The following is a 13,627-nucleotide window of genomic DNA, read 5'->3' as shown; positions in this document are numbered from 1 at the left end:
TTTCGATCAATGGACACGGCGAAGACGGAGGACAAAGAAGTGGAAATCAAGGACACTAAGCGAGCGGTTGTTCCGTGATAAGGAAAGATGTTTGTGTAAAGTAAAGCAGCCCCTCTGGACGTCGTGCGCGTCAGTAACTGTTCCTGGTGTACTTTGGGCCTCGTCAACAAGGAAGGTAGGTGGCAATGAAATCTGAGGCGGGAAGCAAAGGGCCAGGGGAAAAGTGGGGCTGCCAATAACAACTGTTGAGCGGTTGCCAGGCGGTCGTAGTAGCTACCCTGTACCTAGGTAGTATTTAGCTCATCGATCCTCCCTGTGGGTGCGACTAAGCAAGAAAATGTGCTTCGCGCGCTGTGAAGTGCCCTTGGCTCATGTTAGTAGCATTCTTAAGTGTCTTACCTTTTTCTGGTTATATTGTTGTAAAGATAAGCATAATCAACGTCATGAGACGTCCTCCAGTGCTCCTACCTAGGTAGGTAGCCACAGCACAGCCCACATACGTCACTGACCATTGACCCACTGCCAACCCACCTTGTGTCCCTCATACACGAACAAAGGAGCATCAAGGTCAAGTTGAAGTATGCTCCAGTATTGATACATCTATGAATGCTTGGGTTGAACACACCGTAGTTATCTCGTTCGACTTTCTCGTTTACCGTAATCGCCGTTTCCCCCATTCGTCGGTGCATGTAGTGCCCATCTCGCCAAAGTGGCTAAGCAATGACATGTATTTTGGTTCTTCTACACGTCTGATTATCCACCGTCCTGGTACCACAGGTTGGAGAAATAAAATATAAGCAAAACAAATTCTCCAGCAGCGCCGCATGTGCCAAGGGCAACTGTCTGCTGGCCATGTCGGTACCCGGTAGTCCCTCGGCGCAAACCACCGCCTCCTTGCGTACCGCGATCACGATCGCGTCTTTACCAACGCCGGTAGTTGATGCTATCCCATGCCATGCAATGCAACTTCTAAATAAATAAAAAAACGCCACCGTAAACCCCGGCGCCGAAACTCGGGCAGCCAATAAGGAGACTGTGTATCAAAACAAAGCTAAGCGATACCTTGTACAATGCAGGGACCGCTCCTCATATGCAGCCTCGCGATGAATGAAAGATGGAAAAACAAAGGGGGTGAAATAAATCACTGAAATGCTGGGATCCAGTGCGTAGGCCCCAGCTAGGGGTATACGCCTTGATGCAGACTCTGCGGCACCATTTGCTGTTGTTGTTGTCTGTTGTACATTACAAACTCGGGCACTACACCAGTGCGTACGTCGTTGCGTCTGCCTAGAGGCTGATAGTGAATTTGGTTGGGGTGGATCGGTACAGACAGGTGGTACTGATCCAGGGATGCCGACGCAGGATGAAGGAGCCTGTTGACGTGTCGAATAGGCTTGTATGGGCTCGAGCGCTGCTGCAAGTAGATGCTTGGCGAATTGGCCAGAGGCGTCAGTGCAAGCGGCGTATGCATAGCCGATACCGCTCCGTAAGGCTCTATCATGGGCGACGATGTGTAGTGAACCAGGTGACCAGGGCTGCGTCGCTTGCTCGGAGTACCTAGATTGACAGGAGGATGGGTAGCCGTTGCCGAAACCGGGTAGCTTGGAGCTGTTGTCACTACAGGCATCATCTGCTGCTGGGCTTGAGGCTGGAGTTGTTGCTGTGATGCATTTCCACCAAGTGGCTGCTGATATACCGTCGACATGGCACGGACACCAAGCTGCAGCGGCGGAAGAGGCATACTGGGGACTGGAGTGTATGACGGAGCAGTTGGCAGATAGGGTGCTCCAGCGGGTTGGGCCTGACTCGTCACGACGCTAAGCTGGGGAACAGGTAGTCGTGCTTCGACAGCACCAGAAATGCGGACACCGTTTCCAGGAACAATGACGGGTGCAATGTGCGGAGCCATCTGTCTTTTGGCGGGGTGGTCGGCGGCGTCATACTCGGGACTTCTTTTGCGCGAGGTTGTGAGGCGAACAGGCTTGGATGCCAGCGGCGAGGCGGCGTTTGCCTGGTATACTGTGTGCCAGTCTTGCGAATGACTCGAGGTTGGAGAGAACGTCTTGAACGTGGTAGGAGTGTAAGGGGGCATGTCAGGCATCATATGTAGCATATTAGCTTTGGGGGACGACATCGGGGACTGGAACATGGCTGCCGTGTGCAGGGGCGAGGCGGGTTGACGCAAGGCGCGGTCATAATACTCGTGGAAGCAGGCGAGCTTGGTGATCCATGACTCCCATATCTCTTTGGAGGCTAGCAAGTTGTATCGCATGTTACTGAGAAATTCAACTTCCATGACATGGATTTCCTGGACGGCAAAGCAAGATACTTCGGCCCACGTCTTGTTGGTATATGTATTATCATCAAGAACTACTGCAAGTCAGCGCCACGTACAGTCGGCGGGTGTTGAGTATGTAGACAAACATTTGTTGCCAAGCATCAGGGCGACAGTGAGGAGTCGATACTCGCTGCCAGCGCGGCCTTTGATCTGTGGAGTCGACATCTTCAAACGGTAAATGAAGAGGAGCGCCAGCAAAATGACATTTTGAGTCACCTGGGTTGTTTGAAGCACATTCAAAACCCATTTGCGAAACTGGTCGTAGGGTTTGGCCAAGGAGGACAGTCGGGGTAATGTGGCTGTTACGGGAATCGAGCGAATGGATTCGGCGTTCTTGAGGTCATCTGTTGACTGGAACCAGAAGAGGCATGTCATCTAAAGGGGGTTAACAAATGACGGCAAGATATGGCAAACGAAACAAGCCTACCTGAGCGGCAAAGTCTGCCAGATTTCCTCCAGCTGGGCTGATGCATTTCGGTATTTGGAGGCTGTGAAAGATGAGGGTATCCGAGTTCCGTCTGGACTGGCTTTCCTGGGACGGCATGGTAGCCTCTGAAGTCGGTGTCGGTGGGCGTGCCAGATGGTCGGAATCCCTCTGCACCTGGTGCGATGTGCTAGGAATGTCGTATTGGAGGGCTTGTTGGTGCACTGGCTGCTGGACAGGCTGGGGCGGGTAGCGGAGGTATTGGAGATTTTGAGAGTCGGCTACCCTGACCTTGGGTCTGTTTGATTGAGCAGAAGCAGCAGTATAGTTGTGTGTAGCATGGCTGTCGTAGGCAGCGTAGGAGGGCTGGTATGTGGCACTCATATCGTTGGTTGGGCCTCGAAGATGGATAGGAGCCGCCACAGGACCGTGGTCAGAGGAGAAGGATGTATTATCGTTGAACGAGATGGTCGGATGAGCATATGGGCAAGAGGCGGGCTGGCGAGAAGAAGGAAACGAGAATGTGTGAGATGCAGTCGTCAATAGTTGGGTAGGCATGGAGGAGAAATGGGCTGGCCGGGACGAGTGCGAATGGAGGTCGAGGCGAGCGTTTTTGCGCGTTGGCTCGTTTGCCCGTTTGTTTCGCTGGGCTCAAGGAGTGACGCCAATTGGACGAGGAAAGAAGTCGAAGGCGAGCAGCTGGCAGCTGGCAGCAGGCGGAAGTGGTGCAAACGTCGAGTCCAAGTGAAGGCCAAGTCAAGCGTTTGTTGAGGAGAAGGCGGAAGGTGCCAGAGGAGGTGCGAGGGTCGGGTTGATTGAAGAGGGCCGTGGCGGAAGCAGGCGGCAGCGTATCGAGGCGAGCAAGATTTCCATGAAACCGAGCTCGAGTGAGGCGGGCTCGAGTGAGGAGGGTGTTGTTGCTCTGTACGGGAGAGGGTCTGACGGCGGGGGGGAAACGGGCGAGACGGAGAAACAAGACAAGGGAAGCGAAAAGGGCAGAGGCTCTTTGGACGGGACCGACGACAAAGTTAAGTGCAAGCGCAGGCGAGCAACAAAGCCATGACGAGAGGGTCGGTCGACTTGGTGAATGATGAGAGGAAAAAGCCAACAAGGCAGGGGACAAGGTCGTTTGCGTCGAGGTGGTGAATGTTGACTGACCGGTCCCCATCGAGCCGTGAAGAGGCGAGCCTAGGGTGGGCTCCAAGAGGCTCTGGTCGCGAAGCTGGCAGTGGTGACTTTTTGGTGAGCATTGGCAGAGAGTTTGAGGAGGGTCTCGGAGGAGCCAAATGGCGGATGGGCAAGGCTCAGCCAGCGACGTGGTTGGCCAAGCGAGAGGGGGTGGGGAAGCGTATTGGGGGGGCTTTTTGGGGGGGGGGTGGGCAGACCAATTACCGTACCTGAAAGTGCCTGTAGTATCAGTTTTTGTCCGCCTCCTGCGCCGGAAGGGTGCCAGTACGGGTACAGTCTACCTCGGAGTCAAGAGTCGGCATACTTTTTGCCCAACAAGCACAAGATGTGCAAGTTGGGTGAAAGATGATTCCTGCGACGGGCAGGTCGCCTTTACAGATTCATTTGAGCCACACGTTGGCATTGCAGAGGCCCATAATAAAAGAACGGTTGCTCCAGATACCTCCTTGACGTCCTTGTTCCCTCGGTTCTACCTTGCGACAGTGCCTACATGTTTCCTGGAACCTGGGTACTTGCTTGGCTGCCGCGCGATGAATACTGAGCAGACGTATCGGCCCCTACTTTCCAAGGTACTTTTTGTCTGGCCGCCTCCTGTGCGCCCACCCGCTCCGCGCCTCCACGCCCACCGCTGGACCACTTGGGCGCTGCTCAGCCAGCCCGGGGGCTGTTAGAGACTCAGAGCGTAAGAGGGGGGGTTGTGCCACCACACAGCCCACTAAAACGCTAGTCTGCTGGGCGCTACCTCCTACCTGTACCCAGGCAGGTACCCATGACCGTGCTGCGGCCGCTCCAGAGCAAGGGTACAGGCAAGCAGGCGCCACGAGGTCAGTAAAGAGAAAGAGAGTTGCTCAAGACATTACTTCTGTGCAGACCACCTGTGATATCGTGCTATTTTATACACCTCTTGGTATAATAACAGCTTCACGGATCTTTTCCTAAAAAAAAAAAATCCCTTCTTCCTAACTATGGTCCTCCCGTCCGCCTCATGTCCGAGCCTCCCTTTTACTTTCCTCACCTGTCTCTCTTCTTGTCCCACCACCTCCAAACACCATGAATTGCGGCTTTTCCCATCGCGATTAGCGCCTGCACCTGCTCCAGACTCCAGCGCTCTGTGACAAGACATGCTGGTATCAAGGGAGCTTGCCCCATCTTGGCTTTCGGATGCCCACCTTGTAAGTCTGTCTCCAAAGGTAACCAGCCACCGTTTCTTTGTTTGGCTCCCACGTCTTTATCCATTTCAAACCCGAAGCCCCGTCGCGGCATTGCCTTTCTTCTTTGGATACGAAACTACTGGTAATTAGTGATCGCCCTTTTCTTTACGGATATCGCTTTCCTCTCCACTTGCTGCCTCAGCTCGCCTGTCCTGGTCCGGGTATAAATTAGTTGTCACCGTGGTACCTCACATCCTATTCAGGTGACAAAAACGGAACGACCTCTGGAATTGTGCTGATTCAGGTCACCATAATTACTCTGCCCGCAACCGTAGCTGACTTATTAGACAGCCCGCGCTAACTAATAATAAAATCACCTTTTTGGGGAGATGGAGTAACTACCGTTTCTTCCGGCATGGCGCTAGTTGGCCAAGCCGGTCTTGTTATCATTATTATATTTTCGTTAATATTAACCAGTTTGCTAACCCTACTCCGGACGGGCAGTGATATCAAATAAGCAGATGGACATGCAAGAAAACGAGCACGCATATCAGTACTCCACCACGCCTGGCTGTTCGTCACCACATCATCACCCAACTGGCCAGCCGCAGCTGCTCAATCACACTCCAAAGTATCTCTAGCTCGAGTTGCCGCCCTCACTGGCCGACTGTGTATCTCTTCCAAACCCAGCTATGCCTGGGATCAATGCGCTTTGCTCTGCAATATACGTCTAACAAACTGCATCCTAAAGGCCCCTCCTCGTACAATCCGGACAGCCACGAAGCACTAGTTAACTTGGGCCCCGGCTTATGAGCATGCACCCATGGAGGGGCCAACACAGGGAAAAGTTTAGGTGCCTCTCCAACCATTATTGCTGCGAATACCTCTGCACTCGGATCCGCCTTTTAGACTGGGAACCTACTTAGGCCACCGACGCCCTAAACTTCTTGACGAGAGCCATGCAACCACAGTCAATGGCCATCGCCGCAATATTGTACAAGAATGCTGCCCTGCAGAAAACAGCTCGTGTTACGTGGTAAGCTGACTGATTTATGACCAGAAAGGAAACCCGCAACTCGTGTTCACTGCAGCTTGTAGATATCACTAGTTACGGCACTGTTATAAGAAGCAACCAAATGCTGCTCATGTGCTTGTAGTTCTCCCGTGGAGCCAGGCTTGATACAGCTCGTCGTTGTTTCGACCTCCGAAATGACAGGGCAATCAGCAGTCTTTGGCACTCGGGCAAGGGCGCGTGGTCCAGCGCGAATGGGACGCGCAGGCCACCATGAACTCGTTGTTCCATATTATTACTGGTCAGTGGTTTCGCAGATGTGAATCCTCCGCCCGAAGCCCAGTGACGCTTGGGCTCGTGCCTCCTCCCACTGACAACTTGCTTACCTTGCCTGCTTGGTCCGACAATGAAGTGTGACAAGGCCAGCTGACACGGCCATTCTGCCCTGGCTCGGCTGCCGCTCCTCACTAGCGTAATAACAAGAAAGGATGGGCGACGCGGCATCTCAAGCCCTAGTTAACTAACTAGGAGTCGGCGGTGATAACTAGCTAGGTAGCCATGGGCACCAGCACCAGCTAATAAATAGTGTGGCTAATTACAGGGCATGGCTGTGTAATTATTCCTCTTATGTGGTCATCGCCGTAATACCCATAATACCTTCATCGAGGCGTTCAAAGGATGTGCCATTGCTATGTGCCATTGCTGGCTTCAGGCTGACTCGTTCCAGTTTGCCGCGTGTGTGTTAGCTAACTGACTGCTCATTACCAGCAACAAAGCAGTGAGCGAGATTGTTATTATAACCAAGAGAAACATCTGCTCGTTTGGCACGCAGGAGTCTCAGTAATTACAGTTACCGCCTCATAACAAATAAGCCTAAGCGTCTTGACAGCAAGCCACCCAGCTCATGGCCCACCGGAGGGTCACCACGTCGTCATACTTCACCAATATTTGCCTCGCAGGCTGGCTGTTCGGCAGGTGCGGTTACAGACCCAAAATCTTGTCAACTCTTTCGTTTCTCTCTGCATCTACATTTTTCGTAGAAAAGCTTGGCTTGCCTGAATTGATAAAGATGACCCAACCAAGCGCACTCGTACTGTGATTCTTTAGCTGCATTTACAGGGTTTATAGTGGTGGTGGAGGCCCGCCACCTGTTTTTTCTTTCTAGCCAAGGGCTACATTCTTAATAATACGGAGTGCAGTAACTATAATGAACGACTTGCTCCTCCTGCGTCATGTTAGTCAGTCTCTTCATACCGTGACAAGAAGGCGATAAAATAAACCAGCTGTTACACTACCAACATGCAAACTCAGTTGACGGACATCGAGGTACTCGTCTTGTCGGGATGATTGAGGCTCACAAATCCCCCTCTCGTGCGGCTTTTCGTCTCTTCCCAGCCTGTCTCTTCATGGCTTCAGCGCTTTGCAGTATTGCACGGCAGTCCATCAGGCCTAAGATAGTTCTACTCCATCAGTGCCTCCAAAGTCGAAAGTTAGTATAATGTCGTGGATCTATATGGCTCGTTCGGTTCGTTATTATCAGTGTACGACGAAATAAAGAGATGGATATCAACGAGACTCAACAAGGCTAGCCAGTATTGAAAAGAACTGGGGAAGGACTATCGGCAGGGCCAGACTTGACAAAGGCAACCGGAATGCAGTGGCACAGTGGCAGACGCTGGTCCCCACCGCGTGTGGCCCTGGCCTGTTTCTCTTCATCATCAGGGGACTACTCATGAGTTTTGAGATGAGGGAGGGAGGTCTCATGTTGCCGTGTTGTCGCCTTGGAGGTTGCACCACAAATCCAGGCAGGGAGGACATATGAATGGTTCCGTGTCTCTTTTCGGGACACGAAATTGCGGCGTGCATGGATCTTACCAAGCCCTCTTTGCCTTTCTCATCCTGTCGTGCTTCCACCAGGAAATCTTTGACGAAATTAGCCAGGCTACTTGCATGGTGATGCAACATTCGACTGCAAGGCGATAGGTTGGAGGGGGACCAGGGCGGCGCTGAGAGGGTCAAGGCGATTGTCGCAGTTGTCATGGGCCTGGGTGCCAGGTTCTTTGGCACCGTACAAGTTGCCACCGCAGTCTGCCCTGTGCGGATCATCTACGGAGTACAAATTACAGTGCCCTGCCAACCTGCCTAGAATGTACGAGCAAAAAGGGCGCAACGATGCAGTCATCAATAGGAGCCCACACGGAAGCAACTCGACAACCACGAAACAGCAATACGCCGCCCCCCCGAAAATACATACGTCCCTCTGCTTCGCAACGCCACGCCAAATGGGCTGACGAAGCCTGTTCACACAAAAGCGTGTTCACTAGCAATCACAAGGCAAAGAAGGCGCGCCACAACGAACCACTTTACGCGACTCGCTTTGAAGTACGCAGAACGGGTACTCTTTCTGAGCAGACTTTGAAAAGTCTCGCTGCCAGGCTGCGCCAATTCCCTCCAAACCCACCACACTTGGGATTACCAACCCTCTGGTTGCCCTTCTGGATAATCAGGAATCAACTAACAAGACCGTGTGTCAGGCCCTACTCGTTACTAACCAACCTGCGCAAGAATCGGCAGTGTTTAGTGCAAGCAGAAAAGGCAAGGCGGCAAAGTACACTGCTATTCACTTGTGCCACACTTTCGTTCAATGCTTTCAACGATGGATTGACCATCGTCCTCGGCTCTGGGCTTTTAATATTGTGTCCAAGTTCCTGTAAGCTTGCTTGAACAAAATGAGACGATATTCTTTTTTTGGAATATATATCACATGTAAAATGAGTGGGATGTACTAACTTGATCGACAACCTACGAGCTGCCTTCAGCCGAGGTCGCATCGTGATCATGCATCACCAGGTCATAGTAGCTGCCCTTCTTCTCCATCAGCTCCCGGGGACTGCCCACCTCTAGCACCTCGCCGGAGCCCATCACCACTACCCTGTCATAATCGGCGATGCTCTGGAGCCGGTGCGCAATGGTGACGAGGCAGCGCCCTTGACCTTCCGCCGCCGCCTCGCGTAGCGCCGTTTGGATGCCGGCGTCCGTCTCCGCGTCCATGTTGGAGGTCGCCTCGTCGAGCAGCATCAGCTTGGACTGTCTCGCCAGGATGCGACACAGCGAGAGAACTTGCCGCTGCCCGTGCGAAAAGTTCTCGCCCTTGGCCTTGACTTGCGTCTCCAGCGTCAGGCCGCCCCCGAGCGTATCGGCGCTGCTGCGCTCGTCGTCGTCGGAAGCAGTGGCCGAGTGCTGTCGACTTGTTTTGATGGCAGCGATGGATTGGCAGACGTCGAGCGCCTTTTGCAAATCGGCCTGGGAGATTGTGTCTGTCGGGTCGAGATTTTCTGCGAGCGTACCCTGGAACAGCTGCGACTCCTGTGGGATCATGGAAATGGCCTGTCGGAGCTCTTTATATGGGATACTCGTGACATCGACACCATCGTATAAGATTTGGCCAGATACTATGTTCGTGAAGCGAAGCATGGACAAAACAAGCTATTTGTCCCAATACCATTAGTGAACCCGATGAGAAACATGGCAGAGCTGTGCAACTTACAGTGCTCTTGCCACTACCAGTTCTACCAACAACGGCAACACGTTCCCCGGCATTGAACCGCAGGTTGATGTTCTTCAGAACATCAGGCCCGTCGGGACCGTATCGCACCGTGACATTCCTGAACTCAATAGCGCCAGTGGCAGGCCAGTTGGGAGGTGCGGCCTGGCATTCTTTGGCTGCATCGTCCGGGACGAGTTTATCTTCGCTCAGCGATTCTTCTTCTAGCGGCAACTTTCCATACTGCCGAACACGATGAAACTAGGACATATCAGGTCATGGCGCATTAAGAAGCGGTTCATATCTTGCTTACCGTCTGCATTTGCAGATTCAACTCGCTGGCTTGAAAGACAAGCATCAAAATGGCGGAGCTAATGTCAGTGGCTTGCGACAGACAAAACCCGACGATTCCGGCAGATAATCTGTCGCTCTCCCAGATGGCTAGGAACGCAGCACAGACATTGATCAAGCCCGAGATGGTATTCATCCGAAACTTGATCCACTGGTCGGCGTCGATCTGCGAGACACCAGCCTGGGCCGACGAGGTGAGGAGCCGTCCTAGCTGCTCGGAGAAGAGGCCGGGCAGGGATGAGGTCGCGCGAATGACTGCCATCCCGTTGAGTCCTTCGGAAAAGCTAGAGAGAATGGGGGACTGGCTTGCGGAAACCAACTGCTTCAGGTAAATGGCATTTTGGTTGTACATGACGCCCACGAAGATGCCAAGTCCAGCAAGCACCACGGTTGGTCCCATGAAAACGGGAAGGATCCAAGTGATGGCAGTCAGCATCATAATTGACATGATAATTGTACGGGTGGTCACGAAGACTGTGCCGATGATGTTCTGGTCCAACGTCTCCATGTCCCCAGACAGACGATTGATGACTCTGCCCACGGGGTGATCGGTATACCACCCCAGGGAGACATTAAACAGAGCATGAACCGCGTTTTCGTGCAACGTCCTCGCAGCGTACCAGGCGCCTCTGATAAATGTCCAGAAGCACACTGCATTTATCGCGTCTGTGCCGAGACTCAGCGCCACAAAGATGGAGAGGTAGAATGACGTGCTGGCGGATACATCTGTGTTGGCATTGTCGACCCAGACCCGTAACCAGTATTTGGTTACCAGCTCAGCCGCTGTTTGTGCGAGCATAACTCCCATTGTGAGAATGACAGCGATCGGGCCGCCGAAGTACATTAGATACTGCAGTACTGTTCGGTACCATCATTAGTTCAGGCTAGCATGTCACGAGATGGAGAAAACCTACCAGGAAAGCCACCAAGGACACCACTCTTTTCCACTTCGTCGTCGATCAAGTTCATCTTTTCTGTCTCTGCGAGATTCGGTGTTTCTTCAACATCAGTAGCGGGCGCGGCATTGTCCAGGTCATCACTAGAGTATGCTGGTAGGTTTTGAGGCACCCGAACGTGTCCCAGATTTTGATCTGTGGATTTGACCGAGCCGTCTTCAAGTGTAATCGCCAAATCTGCCTCTCCAACAACCCAGTTCAACTGGGTCACGAGAATCACAGTCCTGTTCTTAATCAGGTCAGAGCAGAATACGCGATTCCACACTAAAACGGTAGTTTTGGTATCTAGCGCCGAGAAGATGTCGTCGAGAACTAACAAGGAGGCAAAAGAATAAAGAGCTCTCGCCAAGGCGATCCTCGCCCGCTGCCCGCCAGACAGGGCAGCGCCATTCTCGCCGACTTGTGTCATGTCCCCGTTGGCAAATTCGGCAAAGTCCACATCGAGGCAGCAGGCACTGACAACGCTCCTATACCGTCTCTCGTCGTGTTTGAGTGTGAAGAGAATATTTTCGCGGATCGATTGCGCCTGCAGCCAAGCGGTCTGCGACGCAAAAGCTGCATCTCTTGGCCGGGTGACGGTGCCAGCTTCTTTGATCGTCTCTCCAAGGAGAGCCAGCAGCAGCGTTGTCTTTCCACTACCGCTAATACCCGTGATTGTATTCAGTCCATTTTCGACAAAATCAATCGTGATGTCAGATAAAGAGAAACTGGCGGCTCGATTGCGACGAAATGTCGCACGGTGGATTCGTAGAGGCCCTTCAGGATAGCGGTCCAGTGGATCGAGAGCAGCAAAGAAGCTATCAAAACGGCGCAGAGAGACCAGAATTTTGGGCAATTCCAAAACGACCGCAGAGATGAAGTCAAGGTTTCCACGGACTGTATCAAACAGTGTGACTGTCGTATAAGCGACGGATGCAGTCATGGGCAGGTTCAGAATGCCAACGTAGAGGCCAAATATGGCCAGCAGTGAGCAGATGGGCATGAAGGATGTTACCTGTGAGAATACTACCCAGCACATCGAAATATTCCAGTTCTGCCTCTGCTCCTTTGCGCGTATGTCCCTGACTCTGCTGACGATGGAGTCTTCCCAGCCGAAATATTTAATCGCCTTGATTGACCTGAGGTATTCGGACAACATTGAGACACGGACATCCTGGAAAACTTTGAGCTTCTTCTCAAAACGCATCATATAGCCCATAATGTATCCTGAGATTGGTGCGCTCAGGAAAACGATGAAGAGGCCAGCAAACATGGGCCAGCCGATAACATTGTATAGCCCGACTACAGCTAAGACGGAGGCGGGAATTTGTGCGACGGCCATGAGGAAAACGCGCAAAGATGTGATCGTGTTCATGTCCGTTGATATCAAGTTCTCAAGCATACCAGCAGCTGTGCCCTCTCTGGACTGAGTGGCTTCCTCCTCGTTCTTCTCGGCATCCTGAAGAATATTGCCATTCAGCTCTCGGGAGCCTAGCGCCGCATGAAAGACCTCGCCAGTAAGCATAATTTTACAATACATGGCAATCTTCCGAGTCAGCGATATAAACTTTTGCAAGAGAATGCTCTGCAGCAAGCGACCGCCGAACAGGACGATGAGCCACACATATGGCTGCAATGTGGCAGCCTCTGGATTTCGTATGTATTCGAGGATCTGGTACAGGCTGAGGGGGCCACAGAGCTCAAAGAAGGGATAGCTAATTCCAAGTATAACGGACTGCAGAATCTGCGGCGCAAGCAGGTCAAAGATGGTTCGGGCTGTTGTTTTCTTCTTCGTTCTCATTGCAGAGAATCCATGGCGCAGGAGTTCGGGGTGGTAATGCCAGGGAATATTCGGCATGTCCTCCATTGTAATTGTCCCTGTGAAACTCTTGTATACCAGTTTGTCGATGTGTGCAAATGTGACGTTTTCGTTTATCCAGCTGCGGGTTTCTTCGTCGGACGGCACAGCGGTGAAGCCTTCTGGGACATCGATACCAGCTCGTGGAGGCTGCCATTCGCGCGGCGAGAACCCCAAGACGAGTACTGTAGATGCCAGCGATGCAATTGACAAGGATACAATAACGTCTGGTCGATAGGTCGATTTTAATACAATGAGGGGCAAAAGATCGGCTGCGGCAGTCAAAACAAGTGTGACAGTAGAAACGAGGGCGATTTGGTGAAGCAGCATGGGCCTGGTCGCTCCCCTCACAAGGATCCGAAACAATCCTAGGAGAAACAGGTATCCAACCGCAATGGCATTGGACCATTGCCTGCCATTGTGACTGCCAGCGACAAGGAACAGTGCCAGAGAGACTCCCCGGAGGAGGTGGCCAAGCGCTTCGTAGAGAAAGGTGCCCTTTGGCTTGTAGGGAACAGCTTTTCCTAAGCCATCGTGTCGTATTTTGATGGTTCGAGCGATTGCCCACAAGAGTGAAGCAGAAGTGATGGCGATTTGGACAGCGCCATGCCGTCCTAGGGCGACGATAGTTTGGACCCAGGCAGGGTCGCTAGAGTGAGGTTATTACTACCAGCGCAATGTTTGACTCGCACAATTTCTATTCTTACCGACCATCGCCATGGCGCGCGTGACTGAAAAGGTCATGAAGAGCGGCGCGATTGCTGTACGCATATATTGTGTCCATGATGTGGAATCCCTTGCTCCGTGCAAAGGTCTACAGATGTAC

At 52.5% G+C, this 13,627-nt stretch overlaps 2 protein-coding genes across 2 annotated transcripts; both read right to left on the bottom strand.

Annotated features, from left to right (window-relative positions):
- Window positions 1-1,177: 1,177 nt before the first annotated feature.
- On the bottom strand, window positions 1,178-3,146 carry CCM_08060 (mucin; the record flags this gene model as incomplete). Its single annotated transcript, XM_006673199.1, has 3 exons — window positions 1,178-2,370; window positions 2,425-2,713; window positions 2,766-3,146. The coding sequence occupies 3 exons, from the start codon at window positions 3,144-3,146 to the stop codon at window positions 1,178-1,180; spliced, it is 1,863 nt and encodes a 620-aa protein (XP_006673262.1).
- A 4,533-nt stretch (window positions 3,147-7,679) lies between these two features.
- Window positions 7,680-13,585, bottom strand: CCM_08059 (abc transporter; the record flags this gene model as incomplete). The annotated part of the gene is made up of 10 exons (XM_006673198.1): window positions 7,680-8,219; window positions 8,368-8,410; window positions 8,481-8,605; window positions 8,666-8,855; window positions 8,920-9,599; window positions 9,661-9,918; window positions 9,971-10,866; window positions 10,923-11,193; window positions 11,230-13,450; window positions 13,509-13,585. 10 exons carry the CDS (start codon window positions 13,583-13,585, stop codon window positions 7,680-7,682), a joined length of 5,301 nt encoding a protein of 1,766 aa, XP_006673261.1.
- Between the last annotated feature and the right edge of the window lie 42 nt (window positions 13,586-13,627).

The sequence above is a fragment of the Cordyceps militaris genome (genome assembly GCF_000225605.1).
Source record: "Cordyceps militaris CM01 unplaced genomic scaffold CCM_S00006, whole genome shotgun sequence".
Taxonomy (NCBI): domain Eukaryota; kingdom Fungi; phylum Ascomycota; class Sordariomycetes; order Hypocreales; family Cordycipitaceae; genus Cordyceps; species Cordyceps militaris.
Note: the sequence above shows the minus strand (reverse complement) of the source record. Positions and strands in the feature narration are given on the sequence as shown.